We start from the raw sequence: 17,645 nt of genomic DNA, 5'->3' as shown, positions 1-17,645 counted from the left end.
CTTCTTCATGCACTGGCTGGAGCTTGTGCTCACACACACGTGTACACATAGATACATACACGCATGATAGCACACACATACACAGACACGCTCCACAGCCTTGTACCGGTGCACTCCCTCACACCACAGGAGGTTGGTGGCACATTAATTGGGGAGGACAGGCTCGTGGTAATGGCTGGAGTGGAATAGTTGGAATGGTATCAAATACATCATATACATGGTCTACATGCGCTTGGTGCCATTCCATTTGCTCCTGTACCTCACACACTCCCCTGTCTCTGATATGAGCTCCTGTACCTCACACACTCCCCTGTCTCTGATATGAGCTCCTGTACCTCACACACTCCCCTGTCTCTGATATGAGCTCCTGTACCTCACACACTCCCCTGTCTCTGATATGAGCTCCTGTACCTCACACACTCCCCTGTCTCTAATATGAGCTCCTGTACCTCACACACTCCCCTATCTCTGATATGAGCTCCTGTACCTCACACACTCCCCTGTCTCTGATATGAGCTCCTGTACCTCACACACTCCCCTGTCTCTGATATGAGCTCCTGTACCTCACACACTCCCCTGTCTCTGATATGAGGTCCTGTACCTCACACACTCCCCTGTCTCTGATATGAGCTCCTGTACCTCACACACTCCCCTGTCTCTGATATGAGCTCCTGTACCTCACACACTCCCCTGTCTCTGATATGAGCTCCTGTACCTCACACACTCCCCTGTCTCTGATATGAGCTCCTGTACCTCACACACTCCCCTGTCTCTGATATGAGCTCCTGTACCTCACACACTCCCCTGTCTCTGATATCAGGGCAGACCCCAGATGAGGGAGACGTTGCACAACACCAGAGAGACATGGGGCTAATACAGTCTCACATACAGCATCTGTGGTGAGGGGAGAGAGTGTAGAGGGATAGCACATGGTGTGTCGGTTTGCCAGCTGTAGACTGGGTGTATTTGGTGTGTGTTTGCCAGGGCTTGGTGTGTGTGTGTGTGTGTGTGTGTGTGTGTGTGTGTGTGTGGGTGTGGTGTGTGTGTGTGTGTGTGTGTGTGTGTGTGTGTGTGTGTGTGTGTGTGTGTGTGTGTGTGTGTGTGTGTGTGTGTGTGTGTGTGTGTGTGTGTGTGTGTCAGCCGTCTCCTCTCACAGACTAACAGGATCTGATCTGCAGACACTGGCACAGGCAGGGAGTGTTTCCAAATCTCCCCTCAGACAGACGGGCCTCTCTGTCCTCAGGCCATGTGTGTCTGCTCTGCTCTGTCCCCACTCACAGAACACACCCCTGCTCTCTCTGTTCACAGTATCACCACACTCAGCATCTGACTAACCTCTTGAGCATTAGGCTCTGCTAGAACTAAGCACACATTGAACTCAACAGCACAATTATACGGTCAGACACACTACCAAAGACACAGCTGGTAAACAAGATGAACCAAGACTAGTTAAGTCCATACAAGTCCTTAGTCCTAACCTCAGAACTCACGCCCTAGTGAAGACTTGAGTCAAACCTTTTTATTCTCCACTAGTTCTCTCTCAGTGGCTCCCTGGCCATGCAGTTCTTACCTGTGGACACCGGGCAGCGCTGTAGCAGTCTCCAGCTGTGGCAAAGGGAACTCGGTGGCCGTCGCGTGTGAAAGCAAACTGCCAGTCTATGGCTGAACGACAAGAGAGAGAAACAATGGCAGGACATATTAGTAAACATGACAGAAGCTTGGTGAAAAATGAATCGGGAACATAGCTCGGTCTGTTTGACTGGTCAGCATTGCTACGACAGCTCACATAACATCAAAAGAACAGCCTGCATCTTCCAAAATGAGTACACTTTCATATAACCTGAATCCAGTCTTGCTTTTAGGGGTCACCATAATGGCAATATCAGTATAATTCCATCTACTTAGTGCAATTTAAACAAATCCCCTAAGGCCCTTTAATTGTGTGCTCCTAAAAGACATCTTGATCACATTAACCCCACTCTGCTTGGACTTAATGAAATGTCTATGTGAGGATAGAGAGGAGTGGGGAGGAGGCTCTGACTTCCAAGCATGTTGGGGGAGTCAAGCATGGTACTCTGACACTAGCTGGTTAGCATTGACATTCAGGTTAGTGTTATGAAATCTGATGTAGTGTGAGTGTGTGTGTGTGTGTGTGTGTGTGTGTGTGTGTGTTTCTATAGGCTAGTCTATGTGGCCTTGCTGAATGTGTCCTGCAGCTGGTTCTGGCCCACTCACTGATGATGTGCATCTTGCTGAGGTCCAGTCGTACTCTGGTGAAGGTGGAGAGGCCAGCAGCGGTGTAGTCTCTCCTACACTCACAGTCCTCTCTCCTGGTCCCGTTAGAAGGGCACTGTGTGGGGTCTATCAGTCTGAAGAGAAAAAGAGCAACCAAGTTCATATAAAATGTGTCCTCCACACTTTTGACAGTGTTACATGATGATAAATGAAGTAATCCACAGCCCCATAGGTTGCTTTACCTGAAGCCAAAGACTTCAGAGTAGTTCTCTCCCTCTCCGGTCGTCAAGGTGATGTACTCCCGCGGCCTGTCAGTCTGCATTCCTGCACAGTAGACCTGAGGAAAAAGAGGAGGTGGAGAAGGAGGAAGGAGTGAGGAACGAGCCCAGAAATTAAAATCAAAACCTCTTCAGGACGACACACACTATTTCTAAACCTGACCTGGGTTGGCCTGGTTCTCAAATGGACAGCCAGAAAGCCAGACAGCCAGACAACCAGACAGCCAGCCAGACAGCCAACCAGACAGACAGTCTAAAGAACTTCCCTTCAGTTTCAATCATTTTCTAATGTATTGCAGCTGTCAGTGAGACTACACAAGACAGTTAAGCCAAGTATGATCACTGGCCAACAGGGTTTTTGTTGACTGACATTGGCATAGATACTCTCTCTATTCATTTACCATTTCCATTTGCAAAATAAGTCAGTAATCACTATATAAAATGTTATAAAACGGTGCACAGTGCACTTAATAAGAAAGATGATATCATAGTCTTACTTTGAGTGCTTTTCCTTGTACGTTGAGAAACTGTTCACCATCAGGCTGGACGCCAGACAGACTCTGGACGTCACTGCAGCTAGTGGGCAGATGGCCTAAGAGAGAGAACAAAGGACATATTTAGGAGAGGTATAGCTATGGTATAGAGGTTTATCACACATATACAGTATAACAGGAGTTATGGAGTCTGTGGAGGCTGAGGCTACTGTATGTCTACTCACAGGCAGGGCTGCTGCAGACCTTGCTGGCTTCTGGTTTAGTGTCTGAGGGACAACTGTCACTGCCTTGTCGCTCAGTAGACGCACACTGCACTGTCCTCTCCATCACCCCACCTCCACAGCTTACTGAACACTGAGGGGGAGAGAAGAGCAGGTGTAAGGGAGCCTGCCAGGATGAAAAAAGCACTAAACATACTGTAACACTGATAATACATAGAGACAGGAAGCCACTCACAGGTCCCCAGACTCCAACTCTCCACTCGTGTGTTGGAGGACAGGGGCCTTGGCTACACGGCATGTAGCTCTCAGGGGGGGTCCCAGGGCAGTTGGACAAAGACTGATGCCCATACTCATAGTTATCATTCCCAGCATGCACCTCACTGCAGGAGACTAGGCGTCTGTGGTATCCCTGTCCACAGCTGGCCGAGCACTGCCACGGGAGAGAGAAAATGCGATAAGATAACAACACTGCAATCAAGCACGATCAGTTAGGACAGTAATGTTAGATAACATTATTAAAGTGAAACAGGCCCATTCATTGACTCTCACCTCTGTCCAGTCCCCTGTGATCCAGATGAACTCACAGACGTGGGAATTACAGCTCTCAGAGTCATCTGGCCTTCTCTGATCCACACAGAACATCTCATGGACCTCCTCCCCTGTCTGGTCCATACACAGCACCGCTCGACGCCGGTGGCCCGACCCACACGACTTACTACACTGGAATGGAAGCGGGAACATCACAAACAATGAGAAAAACAAAGTTAATGTCGTCAAAAACAACCCCAAGATCCTCCCCATAGCCCTTGTCTGAGTCTTCAGAGTTGAAAAGACTGAAGGGGTGGGGTTAGGGTTTGTTTTCAGCACCAGCAAAAGGTTGGTTCTAAATGTGAAGGTGATTTATGTACAGGTTTATTTTATGTTTGATCTAAGACCCTTACCTACGTCAAATACGGATATCAAAACAGGACATAGGAGGCGGAAAACATTACTGAGCCTGACCACTAATGGTAATACTACAACACTAGGATTTGCACAATTTCAACACGCTCGTTTGACTTTCTGTAAGACTTCTTACAGTATGTGACCTTGTTGATCTGACACAGTCTTGGACAAATATGCTGGATGAAGAGTGAGAATTGACTAAATAACATGATGGCAGTGTGCTATGGACATAACAGCAGTTGGGATGTGTTTATAGTCCGGACTGACTGAAGCTGAGTGAAGTCTCAGGCCGTCACCCTGGTTCTCTACATCCAGATGTATCTAGTAACTCAAGTGTTGTGATGCTGTGGGACTGTGTTATGGTGGTAATCCAAGCTACAAGCTTTTTTGGAAGGGCTTAGAGAGGCCTTGCCTTGCGTCAGAAACACCTCAGCTCTTACGAATGCACTCCAGCTGGTCTTCGTCTACCTTATGGGTCCAACGCTGTCAAACAACTAAAATACCTGGAATTGTTGTTGTGAGCTGAGCAGCCATGGTGTGACTTAGTGGAATGTAGCCTGCCATAGCAGGCTGTTGAGTTTGGGCTAATATAAAAACATTCTAAATGTGGTATTATAAAATTATTACTTGAACAGCTCAAAGTAGCCTATAATTACAAATACCTATATTGGACAGAAGGACAGAGAAACATAGCCTAGCTCATAGAACGATATATTAGAAGTCCTAGTTATTAGAATGAGTGGCATAGCCTATGTTATTACAATATATGGTGAGAAAAATAAAGAACAGATTTCCACTAAACCCTTTCCTCAAGCTCTCGGGTTAACTGGCTATATCGGCTAGTCCAGAAACCAGGCCCTACCCATAGCCCACTTAAGCACTAGGCCTAAAAAGGATAGGATATGGCGGAAATGAACATGTGTCTAGCTGTCAGAGCACATGTTTGAGCTATTGCTTGCTGTAGGCCCCCTACCTATACAATTCTTTTAGATCTGGATTAAGCATATTGAAGTATAACAGTGGCTAAACACACTAGAAAGGCACAAGAAATTCCCGCATCTGGAACTTTAGGTGAGGCAACATGACCTAGTCTCGAAAACCCTACCCTAGGCAACAGTAACTGCTTAGGGTCGAGTTTTCGAGACTGAACTTGACCCGCCAAACGTCCCACAGCAGCAAGAGGTGAACTGCCATAATTACCTCCAGCTGTTTGCAGCGTGAGGGGGTGCCGAGCTCTCTCGACTAATTAGGCTACACTCTCCTCTGAGTGCAGTGATTTCATGCTGCTTGTTGACCTAGATTTAAGGCTTCCTGAACAAAAATACTACCCCCAACCAACATAGCCTGAAAGCAGTGTTTGATAACTTGCCGATCATGGGCCTATCTTACCTAAAGAAAATTAGTTGATAAGATCAGATTGGGTTGAGGTACTATGTTCAATAAAACATTTCTTGAGAAGTTGAAACACAGTGTGCCTCTGAAGCTCGTATCCAGTATGTTTTCAGCTCTATGGGCCTACTGTATTTGTAAAGGAGTTGAATCCTGCAGGGGGAATATGAGAGAAAGGGAGTCATCTGATTTCTATCACAGGCACTGCTCTCACACATATGGATTAACTTTTGTGCCTTTAGTATCAAGCAAACCTTTTGAATTTGAGAACTAAATTCTTATTACAGCAAACAAAAATACTGATATTGAAAGCAAAAACATGAACCCAAAAATATTGAGAGTAAAATTAATAATATTGCAAGGAAAGCTTTTTGAAAAGTAAGACAAAGGAATTGTTAATGAACGCAAAAAAACAATTTTCAGTGAAACGCTTCCCTCTTTGCCTGCAACCTTTTCTATATTTGTTTAAGCTACTCTGCCATTTGCTTTCTCTGCCTTTTTTTGCATTTGAAAAGTTTTGGCATATCATTCCGTGTAGGTGGGTTTAGAGGGAGGCATAGATGATGTGTATCTATTGGTCAACCTGTTTTGGAGTGAAAGTTCAACCTCATTTTTTAAATCCCAGCTAAAGTTAGCAGCTTAAAACAATGGCCAGTACAGCTATGTTAGATAGCTACCTAGCTAGCTGGCAATGCTGAGAGGCAAAAGTGTTTTCTGCTAACTAGCGAGCTAGTGTATGAAAAAGCATGATTGTTTTTTATTTCTTTCCATTTTGGATAAAAAGGGCTCAGTGGCTACTAGCTAGTCACTGGGACTGACTAGCCTAGCTAGAAAGCATTAACTTTACATTAATGAGGACATCAGGAAACACACTTAGGTGTCTTTTGTGTCTTGTAATTTCACATTTAGAAAATATATTGAAACAAATTGCAAGCTAGCTAACTAGCATGATTAAATAATTTATATCACAGCCAGCAAGCAAGATATGATGCACTGAAGTTACTCTAGTGGTATGTGGCTGTTCAAGAACAAGGGCACTACTAGGGGACTCCAGTGCTGTATGGCCTTGGGTTTTCAAGAGCTAGGGCACTACTATCTGCAAGCTTTTAATTAGAGTACACGGTACATGTACTGTAGACAATTTGGTTTAGCATTTGTTTATTTTTTTGCGGCCTGGCTCTCACACTGGCTGTGAGTGTGTGTGTGTGTGTGTGTGTGTGTGTGTGTGTGTGTGTGTGTGTGTGTGTGTGTGTGTGTGTGTGTGTGTGTGTGTGTGTGTGTCCATCTGTCTCTCCTGTCTGCCTGCCTGACTGTCTGTCTGTTTAGTAGTTCCAGATGTGGCTGGATAAGAGTGGTGGCGGACAACAGTGGAGGGCATTTTCACTCAGTAGTGAGCAAATGTAGGAGCTAATCCTCATGGAGTTCATCATACCTGCTGATAATAGTTATCCTATATTAGGTAGGTCTGCTACTACTTGGATAGATAGTAGGTAGAGGTTGCAAGCATAGAGGTAGATCACGTAAATAGTATTTTACTCTATGGTTGCAAGTCATTACAAGTCTTTACTTGGCACTGATTCTACTCACAGGCAGTTTCAATTTGGTTTGACCTAAAAGTAATGTTACATCCTGATAAAAACAGAAATACCTTATTTACATAAGTATCAGACCCTTTGCTATGAGACTCGAAATTGAGCTCAGGTGCATCCTGTTTCCATTGATCCTCCTTATACAACTTGAGATGTTTCTACAACTCCACCTGTAGTAAATTAAATTGATTGGACATTATTTGGAAAGGCACACACCTGTCTATAAGGTCTCACAGTTGACAGTACATGTCAGAGCAAAAACCAAGCCATGAGGTAGAAGGAATTGTCCGTAGAGCTCTGAGACAGGATTGTGTCGAGCCACAGATCTGGGGAAGGGTAACAAAACATGTCTGTAGCATTGAAGGTGCCTAAGAACACAGTGGCCTCCATCATTCTTAAATGGAAGAAGTTTGAAACAACCAAGACTCTTCCTAGAGCTGGCTGCCCGGTCAAACTGAGCAATCTGGGGAGTAGGGCCTTGGTCAAGTAGGTGACCGAGTTCCTCTGTGGAGATGGGAGAACAATCCAGAAGGACAAACATCTCTGCAGCACTCCACCAATCAGACCTTTATGTTAGAGTGGCCAGACGGAAGCCCCTCCTCAGTAAAAGGCACATGACAGCCCGCTTGGAGTTTGCCAAAGGGCACCTAAAGGACTCTCAGACCATGAGAAACAAGATTCTCTGGTCCGATTAAACCAAGATTAAACTCTTTGGCCTGAATGCCAAGCGTCATGTCTGGAGGAAACCTGTCACTATCCCTACAGTGAAGCATGGTGGTGGCAGCATCATGCTGTGGGGATGTTTTTCAGAGGCAGGGAACAGACCAAAGTACAGAGTGATCCTTGATGAAAACCTGCTCCAGAGCGGTCAGGACCTCAGACTGGGGCGAAGGGTCACCTTCCAACAGGACAACGACACTAAGCACACAGCCAAGACAACGCAAGAGTGGCTTTGAGACAAGTCTCTGAATGTCCATGAGTGGCCCAGACAGAGCCCGGACTTGAACCCGATCGAACATCTCTGGAGAGACCTGAAAATAGCTGTGCAGCAACGCTCCCCAGAAGTCCCCGACCTCTGTACTTCCGAGAGGAGCCGAAGCCACCCGAGATCCCTCGGGAATCATCGGGGACGGGCGACTCGTTCACTCTGGAGCCTACGCAACTGGGCAGAGCTAGATTATCGCCTAAGGAATGTTCACGTAGGCTGAGCTCCAACAGTTGTCTGTATTGTGGTGCTGCGGGGCATTACATAGCCACCTGCCCAGTAAAAGACCAGGCTCATCAGTAGGTACGAGTACACTGGTGGGCCAGACTGGGAGTTTTCTAACTCCCATTACTCGTATTCCTTTTCATGTTATCCTGCTGTGGGGTGACCAGTCTAAATGTCTCCGGGTGCTGATTGACTCTGGGTCTGATGAGAGTTTTATGGACACTACTCTGGTATTTCCATTTCCATTTCCATTTTAGTCATTTAGCAGACACTCTTATCCAGAGCGACTTACAGTAGTGAATGCATACATTTCATACATTTTTCCTCCGTACTGGCCCCCCCGTGGGAATCGAACCCACAACCCTGGCGTTGCAAACACCATGCTCTACCAACTGAGCCACACGGTATCTAACCTAGGTATCACCTCACAACTCCTCTCTGTTCCCATGGACACCAGAGCACTGGACGGACACTCCATTGGCAGAGTCACGCACAGCACAGTTCCCACTAACCTGCGGGTATCAGGCAATAACAGTAAGTCCATACAGATTCTCCCTCTGGATGTTCATGGCTCCAGAAGCACAACTCCGTTATTGACTGGACCACTGGTTCTATCCTGGGTTAGAGCCTATTCTTCCACTCATATTGCCTTAAGGCGGCGCTGCCTCCCCCGGAACGTCCTCCTACGGGTTTAGGTAAAACCTCGGATTTCTCTGCCATTCCCGCAGAGTACCAGGACATGTCAAGTCAACCAGCGTGTTTTTTCCATGCTCCTGTTTTACCTAGTCTCTGTTTTTCTAGTCCTCCCGGTTCTGACTCTTTGTCTGCCCTGACACTGTACCCGCCTGCCTGACCATTCAGCCTGCCCTGACCATGAGCCTGCCTGCCACCCAGTACCTTTTGGACTCTGACCTGGTTTATGAACTTCTGCTTGTCCTTGATCTGCCTCTTGCCTGCCCCTTGTTTTTCAATAAATATCAGAGACTCGAATCATCTGCCTCCAGTGTCTGCATCTGGGTCTCGCCCTGTGTCGTTATAAGGCCAAGGACTAGATAAAGTGTATTTTTACCTGGAGTTTTTCCTTATTGTAGGCTACTACTTTTACAACTTTAAGTCTTGAAATCTTTGGTTGTTTACTAAACTACTCACTCTGTTTAGTACATGGCGTCACATGTGAATCGTTAAAGAGATGGGTTGAGCTAAGGCTTAAGAGGGTGTGAACGATGCTGAATGGGTGTAGACAAAGAAGAGCTCTCCAGTAGGTGTACCAAAATATTCAAGGGACATTTTCTCAAAAGTGTGGTTACAAGTTTATCAACTTTCAAAGAATAATTACTTTCCCATTGTTCCTCAACTGCTGTGTATGGTAAAACATTTTCTATCACTGAGTCTCTACTTTTATTCAATGTAAAAAAAAAAACAATTTCAAATGTTGCTACATAATAAGGCAGTGGTCACAAATGAGGATGAACTGTCACTCCAAAAAAGGTTGACCAATAGAGACGCATCATCTATGCCTCCCTCTAAACCCCATGTACAGGGAATGAATGTGGCAAAACTTGGCAAAAGCAAAAAAAGGCAGAGAAAGCAAATGGCAGGGTAAGTTAACCAAAGATTATTTTTAAATTGCAAGCAAAGAAGAAAGTTATCATTGAAAATGTTTCTCTGAAAATGTTTTTTTTGTTGCATTAATTTTTTTTACAATTAATTTGTTCTTGCCTTTCGAAATGATTTCCTTGCTATATTCATTTTGCTCTCAAAACGTTTGGTTAATGTTTTGTTTTCCAAATCATTATTTTTGTTGCAATAGTAAGAATGTTCTCCAATTAAAAAGGTTTGCTTGACATTAAAGGCACAAAAGTAATTTGATACACACGCGCCTTTGCGCGCTCTGGAGCTCCCTCAGCCCCCTCCTGACAGCGAATGTCTCTGGGACGAGCGTGAGGTCCCACTCTGTCTGTCAGCTGCGTTACACCTCGCTTGAAACTGCAGTGCGCGAAATATCCACACGCCAACTGAATGGACACGCCGACGCGCACGCTGTTTGTTTATTTCGGAGAACATGCAAATGGGGTTATCCCGAGAGGCTGCACTTACCGATTGCCACTCTCCCTTGCTCCACCGGTACGGAGAGGGGCAGTCAGTGACCCGGCAGGTCTGGCTGGAGGCCGGACGGGAGGATGGGGGGCATTCAGTCTCCTCCGGGCTGCGCCGGTTTCCAACCTCACAGAAAACTTCCCGCTCTTGTATTCCATTGCCACATGACGCTGAGCACTGAAACGGAACAGGACAGAAGGTAAGATGTATTAAAAACCATTCTCTACACGTCTGATATTTACTTGATTGTGATGTGTACAAGTTGACTGTAAAAATGAAGTCAATGTGTGATATTTTTTTAAATAAATGAAATATTATTTTTCGGAATTTTAATTGACTATAAAAAGCACCGGAAGCAGAATTTCAATGAATCATGCATTATTGAACTCAATGTAATTCAAACAAAAATGATTAGACGCACTGTTATTCTTATCTCTGCAATTGGTATAACCTCAAAGGATCGTATATGGCGATACAAGTGTCACATCTCTCTCTTTAGTCTTCTAATCACCTGTCTCAGTGGAACAACTAGTCCAGCCAACTACTTCCTACATTCAAATTATAGACTTGTTGAAACCAAATATGCAAATGATGTACTCTTTAACATACATGTAGTGTATTTGACGTTTAAAAAGCCTTCTGAAGTTGATCCTTTCCACTTTGTAATTTCAGCCTCGATTTTCCCTGATGCAAAATGTATCAACCCCTACACAAATGCCCGTTAATTATAATCCACAAAATAATTCACATTTCCTATTGCTGCATGATTCTTGTCCGGCTCAGATTAAGATGCTACATCTGTAGAGTTTCATTATTCATTTCTATGTTTATTACCCTCATTTTAGACCTGTGTGGAATTGAATTCAGGAACCACATGCAGGGAAGGTGGTTGCACTAGTCAAGGCTACGCTACACCCACCTTCCTTACTTTGCACAGCAAAGATGTCAGTCACACACACTGGTTTAACTTACCGGGGGTTTAACCTGGGTTAGCTAGCATAAGTCTTTAGGTCTTCAATAAGGTTATTTACATTTTAGTCATTTAGCAGACACTCTTATCCAGAGCGACTTACAGTAGTGAATGCATACATTTCCAACATTTTTTTTTTCTTTTTGTACTGGCCCCCCGTGGGAATCAAACCCACAACCCTGGCGTTGCAAACACCATGCTCTACCAACTGAGCTACAGGGAAGGCCATGTATTTTAGGTTATGTCCCTGCACGAGACTACACTAACAAGCAAAGCACTTCGGTTACATGTGCCTGGGAAACTAATGTTTTGAAAGATACAGGTAGAAACATAGTTAAATGGCATAAATGGTTTGTCATTTTGTTTGTTGACTCACACCAGACCACACTGTGGTTTATATGTAATACAACTTGACTTAGAATTACATGCTGGCTTCAGGTTGAAGGACACAGCTTATTATTAAGCCTTTGACTGCTGTACCACTACAATTTTAATTCAATATCATTCACTACAATTTGCCTCAATATCAACAGCAATACTTCTAAGTAAAGCTAACACATCATAATCATTGCATAACATGATATTGTATTATTCCAAAACGTATTGGTCTAGAGCTTTGATCCAAAAGATCTAACCACAGGACTTTGTGTGCAAGAGAAATGTAAGCTTGAATCAAGGTTGTGTTTGCAGAATTTAAAAAAGTGTCTTAAAAAGTGGGGCAGAGTGTAACCACAGTGAAAACCCTCCAGCAGGATGGGGTTCTTTACACACGTGTGTTCCGACTCCTCTGTGTTATTAAAGAGCAGATTTCAACCCTCTGTGAAGAGCTCGAGAGAGAGAGAGAGAGGGAGCGAGGAAGAGGGAGTGGGGGTGTGGGTTTCTCTCCACTAGACAGTCAAGTTTGAACCTCTGCCTTGAGGACATTGCATTTTGAATGTATAATGTCTTGCTGATTTAACCCAGTTTTTTTACTTAAAAAATGCAAGAAATGTAAAACATTTCATCAATTTAATCTACAGCTGCACACAACAGAAATACATCTGGAGGAAAATCCCAACATGTAAGTAGAAAGAATGATATTGGTTGGTGGGTACTCTCTTAGAAAAAAAGGTGCTATCTAGAACCAAAAAGTTTTATCCGGCTGTCCCCATAGGAGAACCCTTTAAAGAACCCCGTTTAGTTCCAGGTAAAACCATTTTAGGTGTCATGTAGAACCATTTCTAGAGTGGGTTCTACATGGAACCCAAAAGAGTTCTAACTGGAACCAAAAAGGGTTCTACCAGAAACCAAAAGGGGTTCTCCTATGTGGACAGCCGCAGAACCCCTTTGGAACCATTTTTTCTAAGAATGTAATGTTCACTACTACCTTGTTTTCCTCACATTTGTGCATGTTCAGCAGCCCTATCTAGGTCTTTTAAAAATACTGTATTAGAAACATAAAATGACATTAATAAGGCAAATCTAATCATGTTTATATGTTTAATGTGTATGCTTATCGTCTTAAAAGAAAAAGAGCCACTTTCAATACTGTTAATCCTGATACTGTTTGTACTTACATTTGAATTGGTTTTGTGCACCAACATTAATGGCTAACAGGGCATTTTCCTAAGGGAGCTTTTACGTGGTAAAGGCACATGAAGACCATTATTACACATGCCTTAAATGATTATAAAGTGTCTTAATTGATTATAAAGTGCATTTATTGGTGTGTTTTTGAGTGAGTATTTGTGTGAGAGTTTGTCTATCTGTTAATGTGTATATTATTGTGTGTGTGTGAGAGTTTGTCTATCTGTTAATGTGTATATTATTGTGTGTGTGTGTGAGTTTGTCTATCTGTTAATGTGTATATTATTGTGTGTGTGTGTGTACATGTTATTACCACCCACTCGACTGTACATGCTCTTAAAGGTTAGAGGACTGTGTGTGTGCGTGTGTGGATCAGTAAACACATCCAGATGTCCATACCCTCCTGAGCCTCACAGAACGAGAGGTAAGAAATCACCTTGTTAAATTAGTTGCATGTTAACCATTAAAAGCCCCAAGCATCCCATCTCTTTATGCTACCTATCCTCTCTATATTTCAACAATGTGTATTCATTTAATTGTCAAAACAAGAAAAACTAAATGTGATTACTGAAAAAGCTTTCATTGGATTTCTTTCATATTAGGTTCACCTGCTTGAAGAAGGAATATTTCCAGTCTGAAATGCCATAATTGTAGTATTTAAAGGTAGACTCAGCTAAATGACGTTGCCACGAGCAGCACCGGAGATATTGAGATGAGCGAGATGCAACCCTTCACTATCACACAGTCACACACAGTATCTGGACAAGTGCATGGGTTCGCTTCACGCTGTTCACAGCGTGGTAGCCAGGGCATCAAAACAGGGGAGAAGTTTAGCCTCACGCATCAACGCTCTTAGTTGTTGTGGAAATGTACCCACAAAGGTGTTTATTTTCTGCATCTACATCATATCGCTGAGTCTATCTTTAAGACTATATTACGAATGACTAATGATTTCTCGAACGTCATATTTCATAATCACATTCAAAATAAAGCTGATTGTTTATGAAGGAACTACTCACAATGGCTTAAAGGCAAATACCACTCAATAACAGTCAAAATACAGAATGTGTCACAGTATGATGCGTTTTGCATGACACTTTCTGTATTTTGAAAGTTCTATATCTTCAAAAGTTGATTGCTTACATGTAAAACATTTACATGTAAGATAGTGTTTGAGCGGTGTTTTCCTTCAACCACTGGGTACATGCGTAGGATGTCAGGTGTTAGGTAACATGTGGAGTGTTATTTTTTGTTTTTCTTTATCTGCCAATTTTGGATGTAATTTTGTTTTGTGTGCATTTCTACATTTTGTAAAATGGTCCATGGCTACCATAGAGTGTCTGTTAAATAATTATGGTACAGTACATTCAGTGAAATCAGCTGTTACCTGGTTATATTAATACGATTGTTAGGGAGATGTATGCAATAGAGCTGTTTGAGATAGACAACAAGTCCTCTGAGGTATGGAGGGCAGATGTGTATCTCTTCTGGGGCCCTGATCAGTGTAGAGAGAGGAAGAGAAAGAGACAGAGAGGAATAGAGGGGGAAAGAGCACCAGGCTCTCCAGCTGGGGAGGTGCGTGTTGGGAATGTGTCTGGCCTGCTGTGGTAAGTGGATTGTCTCTCAGGCCAACCTGGACTCAGGGGTAGCCATAACATAGTAAACGAAAATCCGTGACTAGTATTTTTTAAACATTTTTAAATGTAACCTTTATTTAACTAGGCAAGTCAGTTAAGAACAAATTCTTATTTACAATGACGGCCTACCACGGCCAAATCCTAACCCGAGACGACGCTGGGCCAATTGTGCGCCGCCCTATGGGACTCCCAATCACGGCCGGTTGTGATACAGCCTGGAATCTAACCGGGGTCTGTAGTGATGCCTCTAGCACTGAGATGCATGTCACCCGGGAGCCCAAAGACAGAAGACAGAAGGTTACTTAATGCAAAAACAAAAGTAGTGTGGTTGGTCGGGGTGGATGGGTCGACATATAACGCAAACGTCTAGCAACCCAAAGGTTGCATGTTCGAATCTCATCACGGAAAACGTTTGCATTTTAGCTAATAAGCAACTTTGCAACTACTACTTAGCATGTTAGCTAACCCTTCCCCTAACGCTAACCTTAACCCTTTAACCTAACTCCTAACCTTAACCTCTAACCCCTAGCCTAGCTAACGTTAGCCACCTAGCTTTTATTTATTTATTTTACATCCACAAAATAATACATACTATACCAAACGTAACAAATCATCAAAAATATCTGTCGTTCTGCCCCTGAACAAGGCAGTTAACCCACTGTTCCTAGGCCGCCATTGTAAATAAGAATTTGTTCTTAACTGACTTGCCTAGTTAAATAAAGGTTAAATAAATAAAATAAAATAATGTAACCATACCAAATGTAACATATCATACTAATTTCAGTGTCATGGATTTTCATTTTCTATGTTACTTCTAGTCTATGAGACCAGACTGCTCTGGCTGGGTAGAGGAAGAGGAGCCTCTGACACATGTTTCTAATTGGGGAGGTATAGGATAGGAGGGCGGGCGGGCGGGAGGGAAGGAGCGTGGCGAGGGGGAACTTCATGCTGGCTAAAGTCTACCTCAGCCAAGCCCAGATGAAAGTGGAGGCATGGCTATCCCTCCCTCCCACTGCCCCAGATAGTAGCCCAGTATGGGATCCTCTCAAACTGCCAGAGTGATGAGCTACAACCCAGAAGACAGACCACATTTTGAGGTGCCACAGAACACGTATTACTGAACAGTCATGCATGTTAGAAACTCAGACACATACCTCACAGTGCACCAGTGAATCAGCAAGTTAATGAGCATTAAAATGAAAAATAATGAGTGCTGAACTGGGAGCGTGATTGGTGGTGGTAGCATGTAGTGTTTATTTCAGGTTTAAATAGTACCTCTCCCCAGCTCCCTGTCTTCCATTTGGGGCAGCGGCGCCCCCGGCAGCTCCTCTCCTTGCTGGGTTGGGTCAGGTGTTTACAGTTGTCCTCTGGAACAGGTCGACCGGATCGGGTCACACAGCTCACCTTACGGTTCTTCGATCCTTTACCACAGGCGGCAGAGCACTGCAACAGGAGGTCAAGAGGAGGTCAAACGTAATAAATTGTTTATAGATAGGGGGTGTACAGAGATCAAATACCAGAACAATGTCAAATACCGGATGACAATGAGTATAGTATAGAACACTTTTATCATTCACTTGAATAGTTTTTCAGTCTACTTGAGAACAAGATCACATGTACAGGGCTTCAGAGTACACAACAGGTTAGTGACATTTTCATTAGCAAATATGGTATGTAACATGAGGTGGGACATAAGCTCATGTGAATAGGTTTGAGACATACATTTAGCACTTTGACATGACTTAAGATACCAATGCACTGCCATTTACACACAAAACAATCTCTACAGTATAGCATTTTAGATTTTAGTGAATGCAAGCTGAGCGTACAGAAATGTGCGACGGAAGCGGAGGCCCCTCTGTTAAACAGATGAAGTCCACAGAAGGTAGAGTCATGAGAGCCAAGCAGCACACAGTCACCAGCCACGTTCACATCCAGGTTCATTGAGCTGGCCCAGGTCTAACTCTGTCTGACAGGCAGGCACCCCACACACCAGCACCCCCCAGCACAGTCAGGCGCTCCCAGGCCTGTGAGTTCAGTGGGGCTGTTGGGTTGGGGTTGGGTAATCAAAGCGTCTCAGAGTGTGAGGACAGATAGGATGCGACAGGCCCTGGGTTGAACGAGTGCGTAGCCCAGCATGACGCACTGCGCTGCCCAGCGAGGGATCGCGCCGGACAGGAACCCACAACGACCTTTCACCTCATTTAGGAGAGGGAGGGCGGGGCTAAATATCACCAGAGCCCATAGGACAACGAATGGCTCAATAAGGAGGAAGTTACCCCCCCCCCCCTCCCCCCGGAAATGACTGTAGAGGTGAGCGCCCTATGAACGGATTTGCTTATTATACATCATAGGCATTTCATTTTATATTAAGAAATTAAAACAAAAAGCACAAAATGACAAGGAATGACAAATATGTTACTAAATTCATTTAATTTAAGGGATTGATGCTGTACAGTGATGAATCACAAATTGTTTCAGATGTATAACCACAGACACCAATTTCATATAATAAACTTGATTGAAAATGAAACCTTCCATCGAATGTTAGTTTGTTCCATTAACAAATAGAAAATGAAGCCAAAACACCAACGTGTGATTACTTGCTGTATTTCTTTGCTCTAATGAATTTCAATACACATAAGGGAGAACATTTAAATGTGAGTACTGTACTGTATGTGTTTTTTTACATTTAGGCAATCTGACTTAGTCGCCCAGATGTTCCCCACATGCATACATCTGGGAGAGGCTGTTATTGGGGCCCAGCAGTGTGAGAGTCTGTCACCAGTTACAGTTAGCTCTCCTTTATAATAACCACTTGAGGCCAGATATCAGTCTGCATGACAACTTGAGGCTGCGTTTACATAGGCAGCGCAATTCTAATATTTTGCCTAATTATTGGTAAAAAAGCTGATCTGATTGGTGAAAAGACCAATTAATGGAGCAAAGATCAGAATTGGGCTGCCTGTGTGAGTAAACACAACCTCAGAGCGTGCAGCACACTTCTACTTTTA

The 17,645-nt window shown here is 43.8% G+C and overlaps 1 protein-coding gene and 1 long non-coding RNA gene across 2 annotated transcripts in view; one reads left to right on the top strand and one right to left on the bottom strand.

Annotated features, from left to right (window-relative positions):
- Positions 1–17,645, bottom strand: part of LOC106583028 (A disintegrin and metalloproteinase with thrombospondin motifs 9) — a 74,282-nt gene that overhangs the window by 9,381 nt on the left and 47,256 nt on the right. The window contains exons 29-37 of the mRNA XM_082967422.1: positions 15,907–16,074; positions 10,459–10,635; positions 3,778–3,948; positions 3,464–3,658; positions 3,232–3,361; positions 3,011–3,105; positions 2,478–2,572; positions 2,236–2,369; positions 1,571–1,662 (exon numbers count right to left, since the gene is read on the bottom strand). Coding sequence (XP_082823548.1) covers positions 1,571–1,662; positions 2,236–2,369; positions 2,478–2,572; positions 3,011–3,105; positions 3,232–3,361; positions 3,464–3,658; positions 3,778–3,948; positions 10,459–10,635; positions 15,907–16,074 — 1,257 coding nt within the window. The remainder of the gene's footprint in view (positions 1–1,570; positions 1,663–2,235; positions 2,370–2,477; positions 2,573–3,010; positions 3,106–3,231; positions 3,362–3,463; positions 3,659–3,777; positions 3,949–10,458; positions 10,636–15,906; positions 16,075–17,645) is intronic.
- On the top strand, positions 10,569–15,530 carry LOC106583029 (uncharacterized). The gene is made up of 3 exons (XR_001323429.3): positions 10,569–10,657; positions 12,448–12,488; positions 13,337–15,530. It is a non-coding gene; the product is annotated as an uncharacterized LOC106583029 (long non-coding RNA).

This window comes from Salmo salar, chromosome 22 (assembly GCF_965601325.2).
Source record: "Salmo salar chromosome 22, fSalSal1, whole genome shotgun sequence".
Classification (NCBI taxonomy): domain Eukaryota; kingdom Metazoa; phylum Chordata; class Actinopteri; order Salmoniformes; family Salmonidae; genus Salmo; species Salmo salar.
The sequence above is the reverse complement of the archived record's forward strand: the minus strand, read 5'-3'. Positions and strand labels throughout refer to the sequence as shown.